The sequence below is a fragment of the Gossypium hirsutum genome, chromosome A07 (genome assembly GCF_007990345.1).
Source record: "Gossypium hirsutum isolate 1008001.06 chromosome A07, Gossypium_hirsutum_v2.1, whole genome shotgun sequence".
NCBI classification, from domain to species: Eukaryota; Viridiplantae; Streptophyta; class Magnoliopsida; order Malvales; family Malvaceae; genus Gossypium; species Gossypium hirsutum.
The window spans coordinates 2,352,747-2,377,929 of record NC_053430.1 but is presented as its reverse complement, the minus strand read 5'-3'; the positions used below and the strand labels follow the sequence as shown (position 1 = coordinate 2,377,929).

The following is a 25,183-nucleotide window of genomic DNA, read 5'->3' as shown; positions in this document are numbered from 1 at the left end:
ATTATTTAAACATTTAAATTAGTATTACCAGCGGATTATTAACTTAATGATAAAATTACAAGAATATTGTTTTTTGAATTATAATTAATGCTATTGTAGTAACACTTTCGTCTTTTCACATTTTTATATCATTTTTAAATAAAAGAATTAAAAATTACAAATTTAATTATCAAACATGTGTTCGATATAACATTAAAATATAAGTTAATCACCACTCAATTTATATTCATTATTAACTAAATTTTAAAATATATATAATTTTTAACATAAAATATTTTTTTTCACTCACGTCTTGCGTATAATAAAATCTAAATATAATTATTTATTTTAATTTGATTGCTTTGTATGTCGATTAAAGAATTTGAAAATTGGAAAAAAGAAAATTCGGAAAAAATATAATTACATAGTATATTTGGTAAAAAAATAAAGATTAAATAAATGATAAATATATTTAACTTTACTTTAAAAAATGTTAAAATTGAATCTTGTAATAGTAAATTTTAGTCGAAATTATTAATATAGTTATTTAATTGTACTTTAAAAAAAACTAATATTATTTCTTTCAAATAAGTTGCAAAATTAGACGAAGCTCTAAGTTAAAGAAATATGGGAATCTTGGAAATGGGATGAGGGTAGTACACTCTAAATTCCTTTAGTATTGGATGCTTAACTTAGAGAAAAAGTATCACTTTTTAGGTTTTATTATTATCAAATTGTTTTAAGAAAAACAATTGCTTTCTTAATTTGATGGACAACCATGTATTTCTATATGATATTATATAAGCAATATAGACCGTATAAATTACATTATGTTCTTTTTAAAATAATGGATGATGTTATTTTAAAAATAATGGATGATTAATGTGAAAATTAGCAATAACATCAACGTTGATCATAATTATTTTGTTTTATCATGTTTCAGTTAAAACTGAATTAATCGATCGAATTGATCTAATTTGGTTATTTAATAATTTTTTTAGAAATTTAGGTATTTGTTAATCGAATTTAATAATTAATAATATAAATTATATATTGTTTTAATTCAAATAATTCGGCCAAATGAAAGTTATCATTTTTATATGTTTTATTATTCGGTTAATTCGTTTAACTAATTTTAAAATGTCACACCTATAAATTTAAAAAAAAATAACATTAACAATTGAACTTAAGTGAAATCTGAAAATAAAAAGATTAAATTTTTAAAAAATACATAGTTTAAAATTTAAATTTATGAAGAGTCCAAAAAATTATAATATATTTTAATTTGATTCTTCACGTATAAAATAATAATGATGTATAAATCACATTTTTAATTATAAAATTCATGCAATTATTAAATTTTTAATAACAAAATAAAAATTAAGATTAGGTACTAAAATCTTACAAATGAAAATATGAGCATTAAATTCTAAATTTAAGAAGAGTAGATGGATTTATGAGACATTTTAACCTATAAAAATAAAACAGAAGGGATATAAGCTTTGACCCGTTCATTAGCCGAATCGTTGTACGGAGAGGTACATTTAGCAGGCAAGTGAGATGGGAGCAGCAAGCAAGAGAGACAAGAAAAACAGTTCTACTTCAACATCACCTTGTGCCCATCTCCGATCTGCTTACCACAATTGCTTCAACCAGTTTGTTCATCCTTCCTTTTTTTTTCTTTTTTTTTTCTCTAAAACCCCTCTTAATCCCCACCTATTCTTTACATATTTATCTCATTTGCAGGTGGTACTCTGAGAAATTTGTAAAGGGTCATTGGGATAAAGAGGAATGTGTTTCCGAGTGGCAAAAATACAGAGATTGTCTCTCTGTAAAGTCCCATCTTAACCTTCTTCTTTTTTTTAATTTTCCCTATGGATTACTTTGTTTTTTGATTGATTGATTGGGTTTTTTTTTGTTTGGAAAAGGAACATCTGGACGACAAGCATCTTAGTCGGTTCTTAGAAGCTGAAGCTGCTTTTGGTTTCGTTTTTCAAGAGGGGAAGGAAAACCCAGTTGAGAATTCTGCTAAATAGTGTCAAAAAAGGTTAACAAGATTAATTGTATATGTATGTATGTGTGTGTATACATTCATTAGCTTATGTTTAAGAAACATTGTGGTTTACCTAGCTGATTCTGTAGGAGATTGGGGTATATCTTGTTGCTAGGTAAAGGTACCCCTTAGTATTCATATTGCATTTTGCTACTCTATTAAAAAATAGTAAATTGCTACTCTATTAAAAAATAGCAAATTAGTACTTGTCCATTAAATCAAAGAGCAAATAGATCTTTTTGGTTGAAAATTTCATCTGTGTCTGTACAGTTGAAAATTGATGTAGATGACTTAATAACTAGATAAGGATAAGTGATGTGCCATGTGTAACTCATGTTAATGTACAAGGATCAGTTTGTAATAGTAGAAATTGATAAAAATTTTAATAGAATGATCAATTTACTTTTTAATCTAACTTGTAAGGAATAATTTGTTAATTTTTAGTAGATGACCTAATAAACATTATGGTTTACCTAGCTGATGCCGCAGGAGATTGGGGGGTATATTTTGTTGTTAGGTAAAACTACCATGTAGGTCCTGTACAAGAAGTCAAATTGCCTGTACAAGAAGTCAAATTGTATTTTGCCTCTTCTACTTATAAAATAGGCAAATTAGTTCTTGTACTTTAAATTAAAGAGTAAATTGGTCATTTTTGTTAAAAAATTCATCTATTTGTACTGTTAAAAACTGTTGAAGATGACTGAATAACTAGATAGTGACAAGTGATGTGCCATGTGTACCTCGTGCTAATGTACAAGAACCAGTTTTTAATAGTAGAAATGGATGGAAATTTTAATAGAAGGACTGGTTTGCTTTTTTATTTAATGTACAAGAACTTATTTTTTCATTATTTTAGTAGAGGGGGAAAAATGTAATCTGAGTCCTAGTACAGGGGCTTCTATGGTACTTTTACCCTTATTGTTAGGGTGATTTTTACATATTTAGATAAACCATATGTAACATTGTTGCTAATGCATTTATTAGACAAAACTGCGAAAAGAAACATTGATCCATGTGTTCCATAAGGGAAGGTTCATTACTCCAAAAATTGTGATATATAATACAAGTAATTCGGTTGGAAACTGTGGATAGTCTATTTATTGAAAGGAGCTTATATTTGATGCTTTGACAGTATACAATTTTCTCTTTTTCTTGTTCGAAATAGTTTATTTACATACTGTTAGCGAAACAAGAGGATCATGGACTAAGAAAACCGGTTCTTTATTTTTAACAATGTCTGATCATCTAATTTACTGATACATGCAACTTGTTTCAATCCTTACCACATAGAATCAATACTTTATTTATGTGGGTTTCACTGCAGAAAACCTATGATGTTTGTATCATTCTATGGTCATTAGTTCAGTCAGTCCTCATAACATCACAGGCTACATTGAAGTAGCAATAAAAGTATTGCTTCTTCTCCATGCTACAATGTATTGTTCTGATTTTGCTGAAATTCAATTTTGTGTTGTGGACAAGCCCTTGATTGGTAAAAGTACCATGGAGGTCTCTGTACTAGGAGTCAGATCGCATTTTGCTCCCTTTACTTAGAAAATGAACAAATTATTCCCTGTACATTAGATTAAAGAGCAAACTGGGTATTTTTGTTAAAAAATTTCATCCATTTCTATTGTTAAAAACTAGTGTAGCTGATAGAAAAACCAAACAATTACATCTGATGTGTCATGTGTACCTCATGTTGTCGTATAAAACCAACCGGTTTGCTTTTTGATCTAACGTGTAGGAACTAATTTGCTCATTTTTTAGTAGAAGGGACAAAATACAATTTATCTCCTAATATAAAAGCCTCTATGGTACTTTTACCACCCTTGATCTCATGTTTCATCCTATATATCTGTTGATTTTAAGTGATATCTCTTTATCTAAAGGCATCAGCATATAGTGGAAAGCATGTTTCAGAATCCGTTTTTCTATTTTCCAGTATGCATTGCATTCTTTTGATGTTGTAGTTTCTAAGTGGATCACCATTGTGTGGATATGACTATAATCTTTACTGAGTGGTAATTGGATCTGATTCCTATTTTCCACCATGCATTGCATTCCTTTATAGTTTCTAAGTGGAGATATTATGGATAATACGATGATTGTTTTTGTTTCTGCAGGCAATCGACGGATGTCATTGTTACAGCTAGTTTCAAAGAACAACTCGTCTTGGCTGCAGATTTTAACGACACCGGTACTCACATAAAACTAACGATTCTCTGTTCAAAGCTTAGTTACTAGTCTGTCATTATATAATTTGTACTATATGGAGCATCTTGGTTGATAGGGACTTGATAAGAAGAAGTGAAAAGTGAAAGCTTATAGTTGAAATACTAGTCAGAATGTGTTGATTTTTTATGTAGAACAGTAGAAAAACTCATTAGTGTTCATAGACATTGAACATTTATTTGATATCTTTTCATAAGCTTCGACACGAAGTATGTTTTCCTAAATTTAATTTTTCTTTCCATTGTTATACATCATTTCCCTTATTAAAACCTAGCAAAGGTATAATTATCATTATGATGGTCGTTTGAATCGAACTTGCCAATTGAATTGAGAATTAGTCAAGGTATCAATTTAAAAGAGGCATTAGATCAATTGATTGAATCGGGAATTAGTCAAGGTATCAATCTAAGAGAGGCGTCAGATCGATTGACTTATAAATCGATATGGATCACTTGAATGAAGCTAAAAAATTGGTTGAGAACTAAATTAATATTATTTTTTAAAAGGGTTTTCCAAAAGTATCGTGATAAAGTAGAATTAATTTAATGGAAATTAATTATTAATATTATTAGTTAATTATAAATTCTTTTTAAATTTACTTTAAAATTTGAATTAAACATTAAAAATTTAACCATTATTTTAAGCACCAAAATATATAATTTTTATAAAATACAAATATTATGTTAGAAAAAGAAAAAGCTTACAATATCACATTAAAAAATATCTAATAAATTATTAACTCATTTAAAAATTAATAAAAAAACTGGGTGAAATGGATCAGAAATATCTAATCAATAGATAATAAATATGAGAGACAATAGCCTATAATGGAATGGTCGGGTTCCTTTATAAATTAAAATAGGTAAAATAATAAATTTAATTCTTAATGTTTATATTTTAATTAATTTGATATTATGTTTTTAGTTAAATTTTATCATTAACATTTTAAAAAGAGTCAAATTATTTTTAATAAAAATACTGATTAAAATATTAATTTTTAACGATGTTAACATGACAATTCACATGGCAATATGGTATACTTTATATTAACATCACACTATTTATTTTATATGTCAAGTCAACAACTAATTTAAAATTTATAAAAAAAATAAAATTAAAATATATAAAAACATTCATAAAAATTAGAAAAAGAAAGTAATTTAATGTACGAATAAATTGCCATACGGGTTGCTATATTTAAAATTTTAACATTTTAATCTATATTTTTATTAAAAGAATAATTCGAATTTTTTTTGAAATATTGATAATCAAATTTGATTTTTTTATTTAAAATTAAGAACTAAATGTAACTCAGAGAATAAGAGTTAAACTGATAAAATATGTGAACGTTAAAGATTAAATTTATCATTATGTCTATTAAAATATACAAACAAAAATCAAAATTCTTCATTTTTACCAATATTATTCGAATTGGATCAAATTGATTAGTTAAATCGTCATACATAATGGAGAAAAACTTTGAACCAATATTAAGTCCTGACCAATTCAACCAACCAAATTAGTTTATTTTTTTAACTTCTTAATAATTTATTTAATCTAATCTTCCGAATTTGTCGGAACAATCAAACTGGCGAAGCTTGATTCTCACCAATCTGACGGCCAATATAGCCCATTTGTACGAATAATAACGTGAAGTCAAAACACTTATCTTAACTCTATTAGGAAAAAGTACAGTGGTTAAATCTTCGGCTTTACCCAACTCAATCAAAGTCCATGCTAAAGACAAATTCTCCATCTTTCTTCACGTGAAAAATTTTCTGGGAAAATACAGAGAGCATTAAATAAAATTAGACGATCCCAACAAAATCCCTACTAAATCAAGTAACCCCCTTCTTCTTATCGTCAATTTTCTATTTCCGGGACTTTATTTTTCTTGCTTGTTACTCTTTTGTATTGTTTTTGTTAAAAGCTTGGTCACTGAAAGCGATCAAAGGTTTCGGATTCACCGTCTCATCTCACATCTCATAAAACAAGAAGAATCAGATATCTAGTAAGTCACCTTTAATTTTACTATGATGAATTCCTTTCTGGGTTTTCAATGATTTATCTTTTAATCCATTTTTTTTACTCCCTTTCCGGTGAATGAATGAAGATATCCGGTGTAACTGAAATTGTTAAGGGTATATCTCTTATACTTAGGTTATAGTTTTTAATTTGTCTTTGTTGAATGGACAAAATGAACTCCAATGATGGCGATGTTGATTCTGATAATGGTCAGTTGTTGCGTGACATTGAGGAAATAAGCAATGCCCTTTACTTGCATAAACCCTCATCACAAGCTTTGATTCCTCTATCCAATTTTAGATCTAAATCTGTTGGAAGAACCCGAGTTTCAGAATCTGAAAAGGATAAGAAATCATCATCATTTTGGGATTGGAAGAAGCCTTTGAGGGCATTAACTCATATTAGGCATCATCGGTTTCATATTTGTTTCTTTCTCCATGTGCTTTCTATTGAAGGCTTGCCTGCTTATTTAAATGGCTTTAGCTTGTGTGTGCATTGGAAGAGGAAGGATGAGTTATTGTCAACTCGTGCGGTGAGGGTTGTTGATGGAATTGCTGAATTTGAAGAAACTTTGATGCATAAATGTTGTGTGTATGGTAGTAAAAGTGGGTCTCATAATTCTGCAAAGTATGAGGTCAAGCTTTCCTTAATCTATGCTTCTGTTGTTGAGACTCCGGGGCATGATATAGGCGAGCATTGGATTGATCTCACAAGATTATTGCCGCTTTCGTTGGAGGATTTAGAAGGGGAGAAAGGATCGAGTAGGTGGACAACAAGCTTTAAACTTTCTGGCAAGGCTAAGGGTGCTACACTAAATGTCAGTTTTAGTTTTTTAAATCTTACAGAGAACGGTTCTAGTGCAATGGGAGATAGCGGAGTTCATAGGATACTTCAGCATGGTGGTACTGTTCTAAGTAATGTAAACCAAAGGTCTCTATCACCTCTGTCTCTTGATGTGAAGTTTGGTACTGAAATGTTGCCAAATTTAGGGCTGGAATTTTCTAGATCGATAAGTATTTTATATCAGAAACTTAATGAAGAGTGCTTACATGGTTCTTCAGGCTTAGATAAATTGTCTGAACAAGTGGAGCCACTCAAACCCGATTCTGAGTCTGCTAAATATATAGATGAGTATAAAAATGAGTTTTTTGCTATTGAGCAGGGTGAAAAATGGTGTCTGAAAGATCCAACTTCAATTGAACAAAGTGCTATTCAGACTATTGATGGCTCTTTCATTGAAACTATCGATGTGGATGAGATCCTTAAAGATTGTGACACAGACATTGATGAGGTGGTGGATCCTGTTTTAAATACATCCTGCTCCAGTTGTATGCTGGAGGTTGTGGTAGACGATTGTGTACGAGAAAAGAGTAATATATGTTCCAACCCAATGACTGTGCGAGAGCTGGAGTCGATTTTTCATGACAAATTGGTTACAGAATCATCAGTATCGGAACCTCCATCTGCTTTGAATGAGTTTATTGAGAATGAAAAGTTTATGGAAGGTAAATCACATTATGAGGCTAGTGAACTGACAAATAAATCGCCAAGCTTGGACGACATTGCTGACACTGTGGCTAATGATTTCTTAAAGATGCTGGAAATTGAACATGATCCATTTAGCTTCAATTCTGACAGTGCTCTTGAATCTCCTAGAGAGCGTCTGTTGAGAGAGTTTGAAAATGAAGCCCTAGCTTCCGGTGATTTCATCCTAGATATTGGCGCAGCAGGGGAAGAGGAGGAATTTGATTCCACCATTCCTGGTCTTTGCTGTGGAGATAGTTCTGAAGATTTTACTTTCTTGTCTGTTGTTCTGCCCAGCAAGGAGCAGAAGATGGAAAGTTTGTCACTGAAAGACAGAAGGACGGTTGAAATGGTTGAAGACTTGGAGACTGAAGCTTTAATGCATGAGTGGAGCTTAGATGAGACACTGTTTCAAAGTTCTCCTCATGTTCGAAGTGATGGTTTTGGAAGTCCAATTGTGCTTTCACCTGAATGAGATCAATTTCCTCCACTGGGAGGTGGATTTTGGCATTTCATCCCGGGACGGGATGGATTTGTTTTGCAAGCTACGAATTCCAGGCTTTCAGAAATTTTAAAAATGTTGGCCACATGGTCTCATGCAAGTATAGTTCCTGCAAGATTGGGTTACTGATATCAACTTTGCTTCACTTGGAATTGAGAGCCTGTCGTTGTAGGTCTATAAGTAACTTATGCCTTTCAAGGATGATAATGGAAGCCGCTTCTAGAGCTGTTGTGCTAGAAAGGTATGTAATTTGTCAGTTGGATGAACTTATGCATTAGTCTCTTTTTTTCTCTTTTATCCCTTTCTTGTTCTTGATATACCTGTTTATTAACAAAATCATGATTTGACAGGCAGTATGAGTTGCAGCAAGAATCACTGTGCCATACCGGATTCCTTTCATCAGAGAAAGGAAGTTTTAGGACTTCATTTTGTTACTATGAACCAGTTGGCACTTCAATGATTGCTTTAATTCAAGTGGTGACGGCACCTCTCCCTCTATTGAGACATAGGATCAATGGGAAGGGATTCCAGTTTTCAAAATCCCTGAGTTCCACATTGCAGGTTAAACACTGCAACCCTTTAAGCAGTGCATATATGGGGTAGAAAAGCACAGCAGCGTTCTGGGACCCACTGGTTGCTTGCCACTGGCACTTCTAACTCCAATGAGAATACATTTTCCAAGTCAAAGCTGATGTAAGAGTCTACCAACCGGCGATGAGAAGGTGCAGGCTGAGAATGTGCTATGGAGTCTAGCCTCTAATGGCAGATTTAGGTCCAGATTCTTGAAGCCCTGATGCCATCATCCAAATGAAGGTGTCAAAGCTTGTTTGAGATTGCAGCATTTGCCAACTTATTGAGAATATGTCTTGATTTGTAGATTGAACATGTAGCCATTTTTATCATCACTGTATGTATTATCCAACTTTTCTGGAACTTTAAGTTGGAAAGGACTGTGCAGTCCTATAGGAACTGTAATCAATTCATGTTCATTTGACAAAAGGAAGCATATATGTTTAAAGTTTTCTGCCTTTGCCTTTTGTTTCTCTTGCTTTGGTTGTTTATTCATGCTGTAAAGTCACATGCTCACCTGTCCATAATTATAGTTATATATCGTCTCAAGTGGTCAAAGCACTCAGTTCAACCTAGTTGATTCATGCAGTCACTTAAAAGAGTAGACATCTAACAAGTTTTGGATTCACATTATGGTATTTGTTATTCTTTATCCTCGGACTGCGATTTCCTTTGTATCAATATATCCAAAGAAAGAGACAGGAGATTTCTACCAATGGTCTGATAGAAACGTAGGGACATGATACTTTTTTGCCTATGAAAGGGAGGCATGATTGTACTCGACACATACTCAAACACGAGTGATGGATATATATATATGTATACGACACTCGTTTACTCTTAAACAAAACTGGATCAAACAGTTAAAACCTCAGTAAATACCCTGTGTTTCAACTTAAGACATCAGTTGAAACTCAGGGTTCTACAAGCCAACAAATTATGTACATAACCAAAACAAGAACAAAATAAAGTTGGCCAAATTTAAAGATGCATACATGAATAAAACCAACCTCGGCTTTTCCGATATCATCTTTATGTTTCTTAATCATAATGCATGACTCAAGTATCATGCAGCTGATGCGATCATCGATGTTGGCCCTTCTGCCGGACTTAGGTAGTGGTCAAAAACAAAACCACTGATTCAAGATACACTTTAGTGATTATGGATCCCCTCATAAGTTGTAATGACATAACTTGGATCCTCTCTATCTCTTTCAACTCTTTTCTTCACAGGGCATCCTTCAATCAAACATTTGTAGTAGTTCCTATGAATCAATTAATAAGAAAATGAATGAAAACATACGTAAAACATGTACCTTGAATATAAATATTACATATATATATACCTTGGATTTGGGCTGTTCTTCACCATTTTCTTCCCATATTTCCTCCACCTGTACCCATCATCCAGTATTTCAACCTCAGACTTGGTCTTGAATGCATATCTTTCTCTTAATTCCGACATCTCTCCCACAGTTTCACTTTCTCCTGTTTTAACATAACAAAGATGAATAATTTTCAGTAATATTAGGAGCTCAGGATATTTAATTATGTTAGAGCATCGTGCTGATAACACAAAAATACTATTTTTTTTAGGTGGCATTGAAAACCGGTACACCTACAAGGTTTTATCTCCAAACGATTCTAGGAGCACCTCTTGCCTCTGAAAAACAAGCACATGGTGTGGTGCTAATGCATGCAACGTGGTTTAAACCCAAGACCTCTTAGCTATTGAGATACTTTGGGCAACCAACATACCAATACCCTAAGCTCTTCTTAGAGACGGGAGACAAATTAAACTTTAACAGTGCGTCGTTTTTCCTCAACACAATGACACTAATACTCTAAGTAATGACTTTTTTTTTTTTTTTGTCTTACTGTTATCATCTGGGGCTGGAATAAGTAGGCTGCCATTGCAAGCAAATTCATCAAACACTTCATTGGCTTGATTAAAAGGATTCTCAATTGTCCCTGAGATCATAGCTTCTCTATAACCCTCATGCAGCCAACCATCAAAATAAGCATCAGGGAGCTCGAACTTGGTTCGATCGGCACAGTCGCTTTCCGGCGAGTTTGGCAATCCAAATTTGTTATTAAACATCTCGATAATGAAACTGAACAATAATATATGCATGTATTATCTATTGAGCTTATAATAAATCATCAGAGGTGGCTTCCCTATGAAGTTCCAGTGACATTGCAGGAAGCTTCAATGGTAAATGCAGAAAAGGCTAATATTGGTGAGAAATTTGGGTCCCATTTACATGCCATTAAGAAGTTTAATGGAAATGGGGTTTCCCCAAGGAGACCAAGACTTTCAATTTCATTTTTTGTGGGTCTGAATTTAGCTTTTTCAAATATCAGTCTCGTGCTTAGACTAACCCTTCAAAACGTTGTTAATTGTTGAAGAAGACCAGTCAAAAAGTGATTGTGACTTCACTGTACCTGCACCATAACATTATTTATCCAATAGCAAAAATAAAAAATAAAATTGGATGTTGTCTTAGTCTTGACCACTAGCTTTTATGGCGAAATCCAGAAGCTATTACAGTGAAGTTCAACCGCAGACAAAACACATGTTCATCATTCATTAAGACAGAAGCGTAGCTATGAATATGATGATGATCTCCTCCACTCAAGATTCCTTCACCACCCCACTAAATTCATTTGAAACTTCCATTGTCACCTGTCATTGTAACCTTTTTTAAATTTCCTTGCTCTCCTGAGTTGACTCGTCAGCTAGGCTCATTGGCTGGTTTGCTTTACCATTGTATTTGTTTACGATCAGAGATCAAATTAAACCACAACTTGGGTTAAAGTCACCGCATCTTCAGGCGCCGTTTCTTTTATTATGGTAAATTTTAAAATAGTCACTTTATTTAACTCATATTATATTTTAATTATTTATATTTAAAATATTATATTTTAATTACTTACCTTAACATAGTAATATTTTAGTCATTAAACTGTTAATTACCGTTAACAGTGTAACGATAAGCTGATATAGCACCTTAAATCATCATTTTAAATAAAAATTTTAGGTTAAATTATATAATTTATCCCCATATTTTTTTTGTTCTAAACAATTTAATTTTTTTCTTTTATTTTTTAACTTTTTTTTCTTTATTTTTCATTCTCTTATGTTTTTTTTTTTGTTTTCCTCCCTTCCCCCATCTCTTTTAACTTAGTTTTCCTATCTTTTTTGTTTGTTAAAACTAGTCATATATTTTTATTTTTTAAACAATTTAAAAAAGAATGAAGAAGAAAATAAAGTTAAAATAACATAAAACAAAATAATTAAATTATTTAAAACAAAAAAAAAGAGATTAATTATATAAGTTATTGAAAGATAGCGAAGATGGGAGTAACTTCTTGGGATATATTATACCTTGATGGCTTGATTGAACAATCTAAAGACGCTATTTTTTTTCATCATATGACAAAGAAATCATTTTTAAAGCTTGCTTTTTTAGAACATTGTGATTGATTTGTGTTGCACAATCATACTTTCTGTTACTTCTTAAATTTATATATATAAAAGGTTACATCTTTGTATTCGTACCATGATCATAAATCGAAAGATTCAACAACATTGAGTGTAATCGCAAGTGATGATGAAGAAAGAGAAATGCGAGAGAACTGTAAGGTGAAAAAAAGTGACATTAATGGTAATGGTTGTTTTTATTATGAAAGGATTTAGGTGCGTCTATCTCTTCTTCTCGGACTTCATTTCCATCTTCATTAAACATCTTCTAGTACTGGAATATTCAGATCAAAAGTTGCGTCAAGAGGATTTAGAGAGAGTTCAATCAATATTTAAAGTAAAAGGGTATGGTGTCGGGAGCAGAGTAAGATGCCATTTTGGAAATGGCAGAGGATCACCATCAGTAGAACAAACTTCAATTTATCATTATCAACTATAACATAATTCCATCACAAACCCCAAAAACTGGAAGCGACACATCAACTAGAATTATTTAAAGGCCAAAACAACATTAACTAAAAACAAAAGCAACGCTCTTCAACAAATCTCGACCTCAATGGTCTTAGGCTTCTTAGGTTCAGGCGGTGGCAATTTCTCCACCGTCACAGTCAAAACCCCGTCTTTACACACCGCCGTTATACCATCCTTATTCGCATTCTCCGGCAACACAAACTTCCTCATCAACTTCCCCACCCTCCTTTCCATCCGAATATACTTCGCCCCTTCTTTCTCTTCCTCTCGCTTCCGTTCTCCGCTTATCAACAGCACATTCTCTTCCTCCACTTGCACCTTTATGTCCCCCGGTTTTAGCCCTGGCATGTCGACAACGAACATGTACGACTTCGAGTCCTCTTTGATGTCCGCCGGTGTCACCGCCATGGCTTTGGCGTCTCGTACGTAGGTCCTTGACGCGGCGTTGGGGTTGTTCTTGTTATCGCCGTCTTCGTTGAGGTCCATCATGTGGTGGAGGGTATGGAACAGTGGTGAATCGAAACCCATGACTCTGAAATCCATTGTTTTAGGCGAGAATGGTGACTTTCGATCTTTCTTTTCTTTTCTTTTTTTCTGTGTTTTTTGGATGGGAATTTGTGTTATATTTAAAAAGCTTGGCTATGAATGTTCCAAGGGGAATTTACGAGAGTTTTCCGGAAGGTTCTATTACTTTCTCGAAGTGTGTTTCTAGAGTTTCTGGAATGTTGCAGATGGAGAAAATTTGTTACGCTAAATGCGAATCATTAGCTTGTTTCTTTTAGGTTAAAATTTAATCCCTATATTTTTATTGGATCATTGTCTTTATTTTTTAAATTTTAATATTTTAATTCTTATAAGAAGATAATTATCAAAATTTATTAAGTTTTATTATTTTTTAAATTTGATTTGGTAAATATGGTATCATTTTCAAAAAGTATAAGAACTTACAATAATTCAATTAAATAAATTGATTAAATTTATAACGTATACATTGAACAAGATTAATAATTGAATTTATTCAAACAGATTTAACTGTTATCATTTCGGTTGAAATTAAAATTTAACATTTTGAAAAGTATAAAGACTAAAATTAAACAGTTTAAAAAATACAGATATTAAAATTTATCAAAATACAAAACTTCATAAAGTATAAGGACTATAACAAAACTCAATCTAATCTTAATCTAATCATTATCATTGTTGGTTATTTCTATTAGAACATGTCAATTTAACATGCTTATTTTCTAGTACAACATTAATATGGACCATAACTTGGGGTTGAATAAAATTAAGCTAATATGTATATTTTAGATCGATATGATAAAAATATCAAATTAATTCTAAATTTTACAAGTATTACAAAGACAATTATATTAATAAAGTCAACAATTAAATTGTTAAAATATCAATTATAAAAAGTTAGTAAAATATATACGATGATGTTAATTTTACACTAGACTATTAAAATTGTTGTTGTGTTGTAATATGCTATTTTTTGCCCGGCCCACTAAACCAAAAAACAACGAACCAAAAATAAAAATAATACTAAGTCCAGTCCAAATTTTTTTACAAGCCCAAAAACAAAGAAAGCCCAAATTTACAAGGCCCGACATGCCCAAGATACTTAAAAATTTTTAGATAGCCAAAAACCTTAAGGTTTCTAGCGTCGCTGCTCTCGAGCCACGTCAGCGAGCCCCGTCTCGAGGCTCCTCGTCTTGAGGTCTGTCTCCCTTTCACCAAAAAAGCCCTTCTCCCCTCCGTTGACCGAGCACCAGACCAGCAAAAGAAAACCAAAAAGCACAAAAACATAGCAGAGAAACAGTAGCAGAAATAAAAAGCAAACAGTAGCAAATTTTTTTTTTTTTTATAATCAGCTATAAAGTCACAGAAAAACCAGATTGTATTTGGGGAACACACAGACAAAAATACAAAAAGTTCAAGTTTTGAAAGGTAGTTCTTTTATTTTTGAAACAAATAAATAGCTAAAAAAAAACTAAAAAACAAAAAGAAACGAGTCATTGAGTCGCCGTAGTCGGAGTCTTCTCCAGTTTGGAGGGTGGCCAATTTAGTGGGCTCGCCAAAAACCTCATCGTCGGCATCGGGGAACCAAAAATTCCCTTCGTTTTCTTCTCCTTTCTTCTTCACTTTTTGAAATTTCGGTGGGTTTTTTTGGTATTTCGGCTTTAATTTTGGTCTAAGGGCGAAAAAAGTGATCAAAAAAGGATTTTTTTATTTCGTCGACCACCATGAGCGGCGATGCCGTCGCCGGTGACCAGCGGACTCCATGGCAGGCTGACGGTGGCCCGATGGCTGGAGAAAATGAGAGGGTGAGAGAGTTTTTGTTTTTTTTTTAAGGGGTTGGAAGAGAATGAAGTTTTTTTTAAAAAAATAATTAATTTTTATAGGCCCATCAAATGGTGCCGTTTTGAGCTGGCCACAATAGCCCTGAAATGGTGTCGTTTTACCCCTATAATCCGCGCGCCGACCCAATCCGCTTTAGAGGATTCGCGTATTATCAACTTTGGGTATATTTTCACGAATAGTCCTTCCGATTTTTCAGTGGATTCTAATGTGGTCCTGTTTCTTTTTTAAATTTGTCCATTTAATTTTATTTTGTTTTCACTTTGGTCCCCATACCATTTTAAGAGAGGGATACCTGAAACGACGTTGTTTCAGGTGACCCAATGACCCGAATTCGACCCGACCCGATTCAATGACCCGAGTGTTTTGATAGGAATAGGGTCTATTTGTTTCTTTGGTCCCTCTACTTTTAATTGTTTTTAAAATAAAGTCCTATTTATATTTCTTTTTCTTTTTAATTTTTACCATGCAATCTTATTTTTCTTTCATTTCGGTCCCTCGATTTGCCAAGGGAAATGGCACGTTTGGCAAGGTTTGGGGATATTTTCCCAATTAATCCCTTGTACTTTTTGTGCATTTCGAATCGGTCATTTGCATTGTTTTACTATTCAATTAATTTTATTATGTTTTATACTTGCAATTTTGTCTAAACATCAATTCAATCCCTTATTTATTTAAATTTAGTCTTTATGAATTTTTTTTATCATTATTATTTACCTACTTATCTAGTTATTATTGCGAATCCAGCATTTCATGCAAGTTTCTTTTTACTATTATCTGCTCGTTCGTTATTGTCTTGTTTATTTTATCATTGTTGTGATATGCTTATTAATATTATTATGACTATTATAGTTACACCAGCATTATTATAACATCCATTTATTTATTATATATTCTACTCGTATAGCCATTTTATATTATCTTATTTAAATATACATATGATAAATATACATTGTCTTAAATATTACGTTTGATATTATTCAAAAAAAAAATTTCAAAATAAGGCAATGTTCTGTATTTAGAAACTCTAGAAAGTCGTGCCTTAACTTACAGAGTTTCGATTTTTCTCGTTGGGTCTAAATAACCGAATATTCTTTTAAAAGTAAAACACATAAGATTTTAGATAAAAGATCAAGACAAGCTTATTCTCAAAGGTTCAAGGTGTCGTGTCCTAACTTATGGGATGTGACACTTTGTTATCTCGAGACGAGTGGGTCTTTAATGTTTGTTTCGATTTATTCAAGTAATTTTTAAGTAAAATTAACATTAATACAAAGAGGGATCGTATTTTTAAACTATTTTCAAACTTTTAACTTTTGACAATAAGACATAAATTAATCAATTAGGTACCAATTTTGGGCGTTACGAGGGTGCTGATTCTTCCTCGTACGTAATCGACTCCCGAACCTATTTTTGAATTTTTGTAGGCCGAAAAATATTGTTTTAATAAATTAAACCTTTTATTAAAAAGATCAAGTTTCGAGATGATCTGATCACACCTCATATAAAAAGGATTGGTGGCGACTCCAATTTTCATTTTCAAAATAAAAAAGTTGATTTCAAAATATTGATTTCGACAGTACGACGTTCTCCATTCACACCGCCTACATTAATTAGAAGCCCTTCTTCCCATTTTCTTTTATAGTTTAGTTTTTGTGTTCATAAAACAATTTTGAACATCTCATATTAACGAACCAAAATCTAAATAGCTTTTTTCTCCGATCTTCAACACTAACCGTTAAATCGACTTGAATCTAAAGTATATTCTTTAACTCGTTAATAGATATTGATCTACCGTACTTATCATTAGTTGAAAATTGCTAGTCAAACCTTAAAAAGAAAAAACTTAACTTTTCTAGTGAAATTATATGCACTAGCTAGAGCTAATCCAACCCACTTTCCCTCCATTAACACCTTGTATATAATACAGGGTAGAGGTGTTTCACCACTGAAAATGGCTACCAAATGCAGCATGGCTTGACCTGTTCCCATTCTCCATCTCTCACATATATAAGCGCACAGGTCCGCGTTGCTGGTCCTTTTATATGAACAGGTTTTAGGTGTTTTAGAGATCCAAATGGTGAAGAAGAGCTCACCCCCATTGTTAAGCTGCTAATCAAATGGATGGCAAGCAGCAACACTCCCAGGCCACCTGCTTGAACCCATGTGTTAGCTTAAACAAGCCTAGCTAATACCCAATTGCCTATTGACAAAAGATGAAGCCTTGAAGTCAATGCAAAGTCCTGTTTTTTTTTTTTCTTGTAAGAATTGAAAATAAAGTGTGGGTTCGTTTTGTATTGTGAGTAAATGTTGGACATGTTTGGTTTTATACCCTAGAAGAACTAAAAGATCACCGTATTTCCTTCCATTTGTAGCTTTATATAAGATACAAGTAGCTGTAGTTTGTATATATTACTTGGTGTGAGTTGGTTGGTTCATATTAGATTTTTAAATATTTTTTTCTTAGTTAGAATACAAATGCTTGAATATAGAGACAAGATTCAAATATTAAACAAGTTTCAATCCCAATGGTAGGAAGAAAATGATTCTCAACTTGTTTACAGATATTCCTTTTTCTTTCTTTCTTCTTCTTCTTTTTTTTTGTTTTTTTGTGTGATAATCCTACACATACAATTCATGAAGACTTCCTGGGTTAAAAGGACACATTGACTAAGAACATTAACTCGAGTACATCACCTAGAAAAAGAGTTAGTAGTCCATGATGCTGGAATTCACGTAAGAGGCGCTTACCAGACATCAAGAAGGCCGTGCGCTCTTGTTGCCGCTGCATGACGGGCATTTGTACTGCTTAATATGCTCTGCCCCTGCTGGTGTAATCTTTACACATTTTCCATGGAACCATTTCTCACAGATATCACAGCAAATCCAGAATTCATCACCTGCATAATTCTCCCCACAAGCCCCACATAATGCCTCTCCATGCTCATCCTCATCTTCCTCTTCGATACCATCATCAACCTCATCCTGTGATGGCACTGCTTTTGAATATTTGGTCTGAGCTTCAGAGCCTTGCTGCATTTTTTTCAAAAGGAAAAAGAACATAGGGTCCCCTTCGAAATGTAAATAGTTATCTTATTTTTACCATTCAATGAATAGCGCGGAAATATTGATAAACTAAAATGCACAATTTCATCGGCTTTATGTCCAAATGAACTATACTTCCACCATTAGGGATTTTACTATCTCAACCCACCCTAAGTTTCTATCATACGAACAGAATAATATTTAATGAAATATCTAAGCAAGAAAATTTTCCAAACCTTAGAGTTTGATTTAGACTTCTTGCTGCTATGATTTGAAACCGATGATTTCTCCTTTGTATGTTTCTTAGCTGCTCCTGTCACAACTTCAAATATTGTTGGAAGATCATTTATCATATTGAAAAGGCATTCCCTGCATCACATTAACCAGCACAGTATTATTGAGGAAAGGACATAGCTCAAAATATAGCATGCCTGTAGCTACATGCAAGTCCCATATGCAGCACCCCGATTTAACACACTAACTCATGCTAAGCCTAGAATTACTATTTACTGGTACACTGTATGACCTTTACTCAGAAGCCTAAATTTATGGATCAGACGGATCATACTTTGGAATGGATGACAACTAGGACTTCAAAGTTATCTGCATTAACACCTGCCTTCAGCATTTTTATGGACGAAATAAACTAGTCGACAATGCAATAAATGTTCAATAAAAGCCTTATAAATAGGTATTATATGCTTCCCAAAGCAAGTAGCAAATTCTAGCCAAATTAAACAAGTTTCAACAAATGTACTAACAATTTAAGAGAATCCATTTATTGCAAAATGAGTAGCTTAGCATATAAAACACTACAAGAGATTTGGCTGAACCGTGGCTGGTTTAGTGTGCATGCCTACCAAGCAGCTTAGCATATTTACACCTAGAACACGTAAATAAGCCAAGACAGGAGACGACACTCAGGCAAGAAAAAAATATACCTATCAGTTTTATAGAATCCAAATCTAGCACCAAAATAGAAAGCCACAAAAAGTAACCACGCATGACGCATCACTGTGTACAGCAACTAAAGATAACCAGTCCCTTTCTTGCACCCCATCTCTAGCGAAGTTAATACCGAGTGCAGGCTCCGGAAGCTCGGGAGGCAGCTCTTCAGCAGGTAGATTCACTTCCCATTGTTCACTTGGAAATCCATAAAGGCAAAGATTCTCCTTTTCTATAATCGAAATTTTTTAATTTTAATCAACTTATTTCAGGCATTTAAAGACCCTAACAAGATAAAGCGAGTAAAAGCAAGGGTATGGCAACCTATTAATTCAATATTTCTCTACTCAGGGCATAAAGTTAAACAACAATAAGCTATAACCATAGATACCATCACATGCACTAAAGTTCATTTCAATTATACTAAACTTTAAACTACTTAACCAACACCTGTTTAGGGGTATGACTCGGCCTAACTCCGGACCAGACACTGGGGGGCTCTACAATTACTGGGTTTGAATTTCTACTAAATTTATATTAAAAATACCTTGAAAATAAAAACTGTAACTTCAATTCTTCAGCTAAATCATTTGGCCTGGCGAATCATATACAAAACCCAACAGCAAAATCCCGATTTCAAGAAAAAAAAAACAACAAAGACCCAGTACCTGGATCACACTGCTGGAAAAACTCTCCCACATCTGCAAAGAAACCAGACCCAAAAATTAAATTAAATAAAAATAAACTTTAAAATGATAAAAAAAAAGTGGATTTTCTTTTCAAGAAAAAGAAAAAGAAAAAGAAAGGCATTACCAGTAGTAAGGGCTTTAATCATGCCAGCACGGCGACCCTTGAAATCTCGAAAGACTTCTTCAACAGTACGTGGGTTGTAAGCGTCCATTAGCCACACTAATTCTTCTCTTTCGAGCGAGGATCGTGAAGCACAGGGAGAGAGAAAGGGAGGAAAGAAATGGAGGGAAAGTAAAAGATTTGCGAAGAAAGTTGAAAAATATAGAAAAATAAAATAAAATTTATGAGTATTTGACTGACCCCTCTCTTTGCATTTCTCTCGGTTTGGGGTAGAGGTGTGCATGGCCGGGTTCGGGTTGGGCCAGATAAAATTTTAGGTTTTTAAGTTTTTATTTTGTCTGGCGTGAAATAAAATTGTTAAGCTCGAATTTAGCTTGGCTCAGTTTATATTAAATTTTTTTCAACTTATTTTATTAAATAAAAAATTTAAAATATAATAAATCAAATATATCTAAAAACATAAAAATAAATATTACAACAAGAAACAAATAAAAAGTTAGACAAACAATTCTTAAAACAATACACAAATTGAAAAATAATAAAAAGTGGTTATATTAAAATAAAAATAAAATATAAATATGATTAAAAATAAAAAATATATATTTAATATATAATTCAGGTCGGGTCAGGCCAGGCCCAGGCCAAAAAAGTTTTACCTGAGGCTAGACCCGTTTTCTAAACAGATCTTATTTTTTTGCTTAAACTCATATTTCAGGCTTATATTTTTACCCGAACCCTCTTATTTTTCGGGCAGGCCTTTAGGCTGGGCCAGATAGCAACCCATGCACACCTCTAATTTGGAGGCAGAAAGAAGGAAATACAGAATTGGGCAAATTTCGAAATACAAAATATTTGGGGTTTTCCTTATTGAGCGGATCTGATGAGACAGGGAAAAAACTGTTGCTCTGATTTTTGGCCCAATGTAAAAAAGAAAAGGGAAGAAGAAAAAGAACCCTAAATGGAAAAGTCTCCTTCCAATGAAATCAAATAAAAATACCCAAAATGTCAAAAGGGGTGGTTCTCCCTTCCAATGAAATTAAATCAATCTGTTTGAAGCTTAATTATGGTGGAATCCATTGGACCATTACTTTTCTGTTTTCAATTGGTTTAAATAAAAAAAAATTATAAAATTTTTAAAATTTAATTCAACCGCTAATTTAATTAATTTACAAGTTAATTAATTAATTTTTTACTTTTTACAATCCGGTACTTCAACTTATTTCCGATTTTTAAAACACTGGTTTAAATCAATTTAACCCATCAATTTAAATATATACATTTATTCAATTTAAACTTGTCTTTTACAACTTGAAAATTCAATATGATGTGATCAATTCAAGTTGAATTTAATTAATTTAAAAACTAACACAAACTCAAAACCACCCCAAATCCAGAATCACTCAAACTTGAAACAATTTAAATCCAATATGACTCGAACAAGTATTTTAAAATGTTCAGGACTAAAATAACCCAAACCTGAAATATATCAGACCCATACTAACCTAACTCAACAAATTGAGTCTCAAATTTAAATGATCCAACATGATCTAAGTTGACTCGATTTTGAAGGTAATATTTATTAGTTTCTCTCACTTTTTAAAATGGATAACTAAATAAACCGATCTTCCCGACTATTTTTATTTCTAAAAATATTTTACATAATATAAAAGAAATACAGTTCCATGATAAACCATAAGAATTTTGAGCATGAATGGGGAACCTGTTACTGTCATTATGAGCTGCAGTGGGCACATGCTGTTGTTCTTTTATGTTATTGATTATGTTCTAAACACAAAAGCATAAACCATCTTTCCAAGCCAAAAGGAGAAGCAAAAGATGAATTTCAGATGATTAAATACAATGCCAATCAAGAACCATCAATCCGAATACAAGTTTTAACGAATGGCGCTCAGTGCTGACTGATTCTCCATCTGCCGCTCAAGGTATGTAGCTCGTTGCTGCAACATTTTAGCCATTGTAAAACAAGGAATGCTGTGTTGTCACCAACATAGGGAATTGAATCTCAGCAGTGTGAGGGATACATAATGGTGCTCCCATCAGATGAATATCAAATTTATTCAGACTGCTAAAGCCTGCAGGGTGATGAGTAACGAATCCCTTTTGCGTTTCCACCATCATAAACTCTCTTCTCCATGGAGTTCCTTACTTGAGACTTCGAGTTTTTTTTGCAGATGCTCATCTAAGATTCTTCTCTAACAAGTTTATTCAGACTGATAAAGCCTGCAGGGTCATGAGTAAAGAACATTTCATGTTTCCACCGTCACAAGTTCTCTTCTCTGCTGTTTTCCTTACTTGAACCTTGGGTTATTTGCAGATGCTTATCTAAGATTTTTCTATAACCATCCCTTTCAACCACAGGGAATGTCCTACAAATGTCCTCGAAAAAGTTCAGCCTTTTCAATCATCCCTTTCGCACACAGCATTTTGACAAAAACCGAGAAGCTCTCCGAACTAATGATATAACTCTTGCCAATCATTTCATTAAAAACTTGCATTGCCACATCTTCATTTCCAGTCTTACTGTATCCCTCAAGCATACAACCATACATTGTAGCATCAACGGGAATACCATATCGAAGCATGTCATCGACTAGATATCCAACCTCTCGCATCCTACCTTCGGTCCCACAAAGACTGCATATGACAGTTCTATATGACACAGAATTCGGCATGCAACCCATTTGCGGCATCTGTTTTAGAAGCAAAACAGCTCTATCAAGTGCATTTAACTCGATGAGAGCTCTAAACATTAAATTAAAACAACTTACATTGTGACTAAACCCTCTTTCACACATTCCCTTCAAAAGGAAAATTGCTTCATCAATCTTCCTCAACTTGCAATATTCCTTCACAACAACAATATATGCTTTTGCATCCAAATTCATATTACAACCAGCCATCCATTTAAAATATTCAAGGGCTTCTAAAGACCTCCCTGCAACAGCTAGCCCTTTCAATATATTCAAATGAGTTGCAGTATTATCCTTTACTCCATTCAACGTCATCTCGGTTATCATCTTCTTTGCCTCGTCTACTTCCCCTTTAAGACACAAAGCATATATAATAGCATTATAAGTAACAACATTAGGTGAGCAACCCGCTTTCATCATCATATTCAAACACCTCTTTGCCTCAACAAATTCTCCTTTTCTACAATACCCATCAATCAAAGTAGTGTAAGTCACAACATCGGGCAAGAAATCCACCTCGGTTAATATCTTATCGAAAACCAAATTTGCACTCTCTAAATCACCTTTTTTACAATACCCATTAATCAAAGTGTTATAAGCAATCAAATTCGGCTCGCAAGGCATTTCATCTAACACCTTTCGTGCACTCTCAACCATCCCTTTTTTACATAAAACTCTCATCAATATGGTATAAGAAGACACATCAGGTTGAACCACACCTTCCTTCACAACGTTATCAAACAAGGTTTCAACTAAATCTATCAAATTAGCCTTAACTAAAACACCCAAAATCGAATTAAACGAATAAAAATACTTATCTTTCTCAAAGGATTTCGCTTTATTAAACCAAAAGATAGCAGCTTTAATATTACCTCTATCTCCATACGCCTTGATGATTTTACCAACAAAGAAATCAGAGAGCTTTTGGGATTTCTCAAGGAGTTTGACTGTAGGGTGGAATAAAGAGTGACGAAGGAGGAGATCTGTGATGGCTTCATAACAAGTGTGATTGTGGGAATAGTTGTTGGGGTTTGGGTTTGGGTTTGATGCGCAGTTGAAGAAGAACAAAGCGTGGTAAGGGTTGGTTTGTTTGTGGATGACAAGGGTGACTAAGTTTGGGTCTAGGAAAGGTGAGAAGCGGCTTAGAGGGGATGATGTGAGGTTGATGGGGATGGGGTTTCTTGGGTTTAGGGTTTGAAGAAGGGAAGTTATGGAGTTTACGATAGGGATGAGGTCCAAGACTTGTGCCGAATTGGCAATGGCCCTGGTTGATGGCAGTGCCATGGAAGCTTGTTTTTACTAACCTTACTCGCAGTGCAATTTTGGCATATGTACAGCCTTAATAATCCTCGAAAAAGCATAGGGAACTTTTTAAGGAAAAGTAGTATGCGGTGAAACTAGAGTTATAGATGGTTGGGACGGGCCGAATAAAAAATTTAGGATAATTTATCGGATCTGAAAAATTAGTTTTAAATTTTGTTTAACTCCGACTCAAATAAACGAATTCAAATTTAAATTTGGTCTAGTTCGACTCATATTAAATTTTTTATATAAAAATAATTTAAAAAATATAATATATTAAAAATATTAAAATAAATGTATTCTAATAATTTTTTTTAATATGTACTTAAATAATATTAAGATAAGTGTAACTTAGCGAACAAATACCTCTACATTCATAGCAAAATTAACAATAAAATAAATGTTATACAATATCCAAATAATAAAAATCAAATAATAACAATATAATAGCGAAATGATAGTAAAACAATGAAAAAACAGTGACTAAACAGCAACAATTTTTTTTTGGCAAATTCGGGCCGAGTTGAACCTGGGTCAAAAAAAGCTTACCCGAAGTCTAACCCATTTTTTAAGCCTATATTTTTAACTAAACCCTCTAATTTTTTTAGTGTACCTTTGGGCCGAGCCAAGTAGCCCCACTCATAGACAAATCTAAGTGAAACTAGTTAAGTGACTAGTTTTCGACCCAATGAATTAGATTGATTTAAATAGTTTAAAGAAATTAAATTTAAAAATATTTAAAGATATTAAATATAAAAAATTGTTTGCCCGGTTTATATTAATTCACGAGTTAATCAATTTTATAATAATCAATTTCTAATCTAACTGGTTCAATTAAAAGAACAATAATTTTAAACAAATAATATATAAATTTTGTAATAATCATGTTATTAGAGAAAATTTCATGGAATTCATGTTAAAATTTAATAGTAATTTATGTAATTGGATATTATAATAATTTGTATAAAAAATATAAATTTAAAAGGTAAATTGTGGTTAACTATTTTAATTTTTATATAATTATATTTAAAATTAATAGTTATTATATTTTAATTAATAATTTCAAAACATATATTTTCATATAAATATATTTACATGAATGTAAGGAAGATATATTTACATTTATATATCATATATATCTTATTAAGAAACTAAAAATTAAATTA

General features: G+C 32.7%; 5 protein-coding genes and 1 pseudogene across 9 annotated transcripts; 2 read left to right on the top strand and 4 right to left on the bottom strand.

The window, feature by feature from the left end:
* Window positions 1-1,464: 1,464 nt before the first annotated feature.
* LOC107929875 (uncharacterized protein At4g33100) lies at window positions 1,465-4,476 on the top strand. 2 transcript variants are annotated; one of them, XM_016861407.2, is made up of 4 exons: window positions 1,465-1,634; window positions 1,726-1,810; window positions 1,908-2,026; window positions 4,159-4,476. In XM_016861407.2, the coding sequence occupies exons 1-3, from the start codon at window positions 1,540-1,542 to the stop codon at window positions 2,013-2,015; spliced, it is 288 nt and encodes a 95-aa protein (XP_016716896.1). In that variant the 5' UTR covers window positions 1,465-1,539; the 3' UTR covers window positions 2,016-2,026; window positions 4,159-4,476. The 2 variants fall into 2 exon arrangements, with proteins under 2 accessions (XP_016716896.1, XP_016716897.1); XM_016861408.2 differs by having other exon boundaries at window positions 1,908-2,048.
* A 1,482-nt stretch (window positions 4,477-5,958) lies between these two features.
* On the top strand, window positions 5,959-9,339 carry LOC107929962 (protein PLASTID MOVEMENT IMPAIRED 1-RELATED 2). 3 transcript variants are annotated; one of them, XM_041117149.1, is made up of 4 exons: window positions 5,959-6,109; window positions 6,198-6,278; window positions 6,381-8,559; window positions 8,669-9,339. In XM_041117149.1, the coding sequence occupies exon 3, from the start codon at window positions 6,456-6,458 to the stop codon at window positions 8,289-8,291; it is 1,836 nt and encodes a 611-aa protein (XP_040973083.1). In that variant the 5' UTR covers window positions 5,959-6,109; window positions 6,198-6,278; window positions 6,381-6,455; the 3' UTR covers window positions 8,292-8,559; window positions 8,669-9,339. The 3 variants fall into 3 exon arrangements, with proteins under 3 accessions (XP_040973083.1, XP_016717003.1, XP_040973082.1); XM_016861514.2 differs by having other exon boundaries at window positions 5,967-6,278; XM_041117148.1 differs by having other exon boundaries at window positions 5,967-8,559.
* Window positions 9,340-9,675: 336 nt separating this feature from the next.
* On the bottom strand, window positions 9,676-11,122 carry LOC107929964 (probable WRKY transcription factor 50). 2 transcript variants are annotated; one of them, XM_016861515.2, is made up of 3 exons: window positions 10,767-11,104; window positions 10,235-10,376; window positions 9,676-10,153 (listed from the first exon to the last, which is right to left on the bottom strand). In XM_016861515.2, exons 1-3 carry the CDS (start codon window positions 11,020-11,022, stop codon window positions 10,042-10,044), a joined length of 510 nt encoding a protein of 169 aa, XP_016717004.1. In that variant the 5' UTR covers window positions 11,023-11,104; the 3' UTR covers window positions 9,676-10,041. The 2 variants fall into 2 exon arrangements, with proteins under 2 accessions (XP_016717004.1, XP_016717005.1); XM_016861516.2 differs by having other exon boundaries at window positions 9,988-10,127; window positions 10,767-11,122.
* A 1,654-nt stretch (window positions 11,123-12,776) lies between these two features.
* On the bottom strand, window positions 12,777-13,588 carry LOC107929851 (17.1 kDa class II heat shock protein). Its single transcript, XM_016861374.2, has one exon. It carries the CDS (start codon window positions 13,384-13,386, stop codon window positions 12,910-12,912), a length of 477 nt encoding a protein of 158 aa, XP_016716863.1. The 5' UTR covers window positions 13,387-13,588; the 3' UTR covers window positions 12,777-12,909.
* Window positions 13,589-17,686: 4,098 nt separating this feature from the next.
* Window positions 17,687-20,265, bottom strand: LOC107929885 (PHD finger protein ALFIN-LIKE 4-like; annotated as a pseudogene).
* A 1,548-nt stretch (window positions 20,266-21,813) lies between these two features.
* Window positions 21,814-24,095, bottom strand: LOC107929971 (pentatricopeptide repeat-containing protein At5g16420, mitochondrial). The gene is made up of 2 exons (XM_016861529.2): window positions 22,794-24,095; window positions 21,814-22,715 (listed from the first exon to the last, which is right to left on the bottom strand). The coding sequence occupies exons 1-2, from the start codon at window positions 23,997-23,999 to the stop codon at window positions 22,392-22,394; spliced, it is 1,530 nt and encodes a 509-aa protein (XP_016717018.2). The 5' UTR covers window positions 24,000-24,095; the 3' UTR covers window positions 21,814-22,391.
* Window positions 24,096-25,183: the final 1,088 nt, after the last annotated feature.

Bases quoted from the DNA above. Each gene is read 5' to 3' on its own strand.
- LOC107929875 (XM_016861407.2), top strand. From the start codon at position 1,540: ATGGGAGCAGCAAGCAAGAGAGACAAGAAAAACAGTTCTACTTCAACA. The intron at 1,635-1,725 runs GTTTGTTCATCC...TCTCATTTGCAG, and splicing joins TACCACAATTGCTTCAACCA to GTGGTACTCTGAGAAATTTG. The intron at 1,811-1,907 runs GTAAAGTCCCAT...TGTTTGGAAAAG, and splicing joins AATACAGAGATTGTCTCTCT to GAACATCTGGACGACAAGCA.
- LOC107929962 (XM_041117149.1), top strand. From the start codon at position 6,456: ATGGACAAAATGAACTCCAATGATGGCGATGTTGATTCTGATAATGGT.
- LOC107929964 (XM_016861515.2), bottom strand. From the start codon at position 11,022: ATGCATATATTATTGTTCAGTTTCATTATCGAGATGTTTAATAACAAA. The intron at 10,377-10,766 runs GTAAGACAAAAA...ATGTTAAAACAG, and splicing joins TCCAGCCCCAGATGATAACA to GAGAAAGTGAAACTGTGGGA. The intron at 10,154-10,234 runs GTATATATATAT...ATTGATTCATAG, and splicing joins AAGAACAGCCCAAATCCAAG to GAACTACTACAAATGTTTGA.
- LOC107929851 (XM_016861374.2), bottom strand. From the start codon at position 13,386: ATGGATTTCAGAGTCATGGGTTTCGATTCACCACTGTTCCATACCCTC.
- LOC107929971 (XM_016861529.2), bottom strand. From the start codon at position 23,999: ATGGCACTGCCATCAACCAGGGCCATTGCCAATTCGGCACAAGTCTTG. The intron at 22,716-22,793 runs GTAAGTTGTTTT...CTTCTAAAACAG, and splicing joins AAAGAGGGTTTAGTCACAAT to ATGCCGCAAATGGGTTGCAT.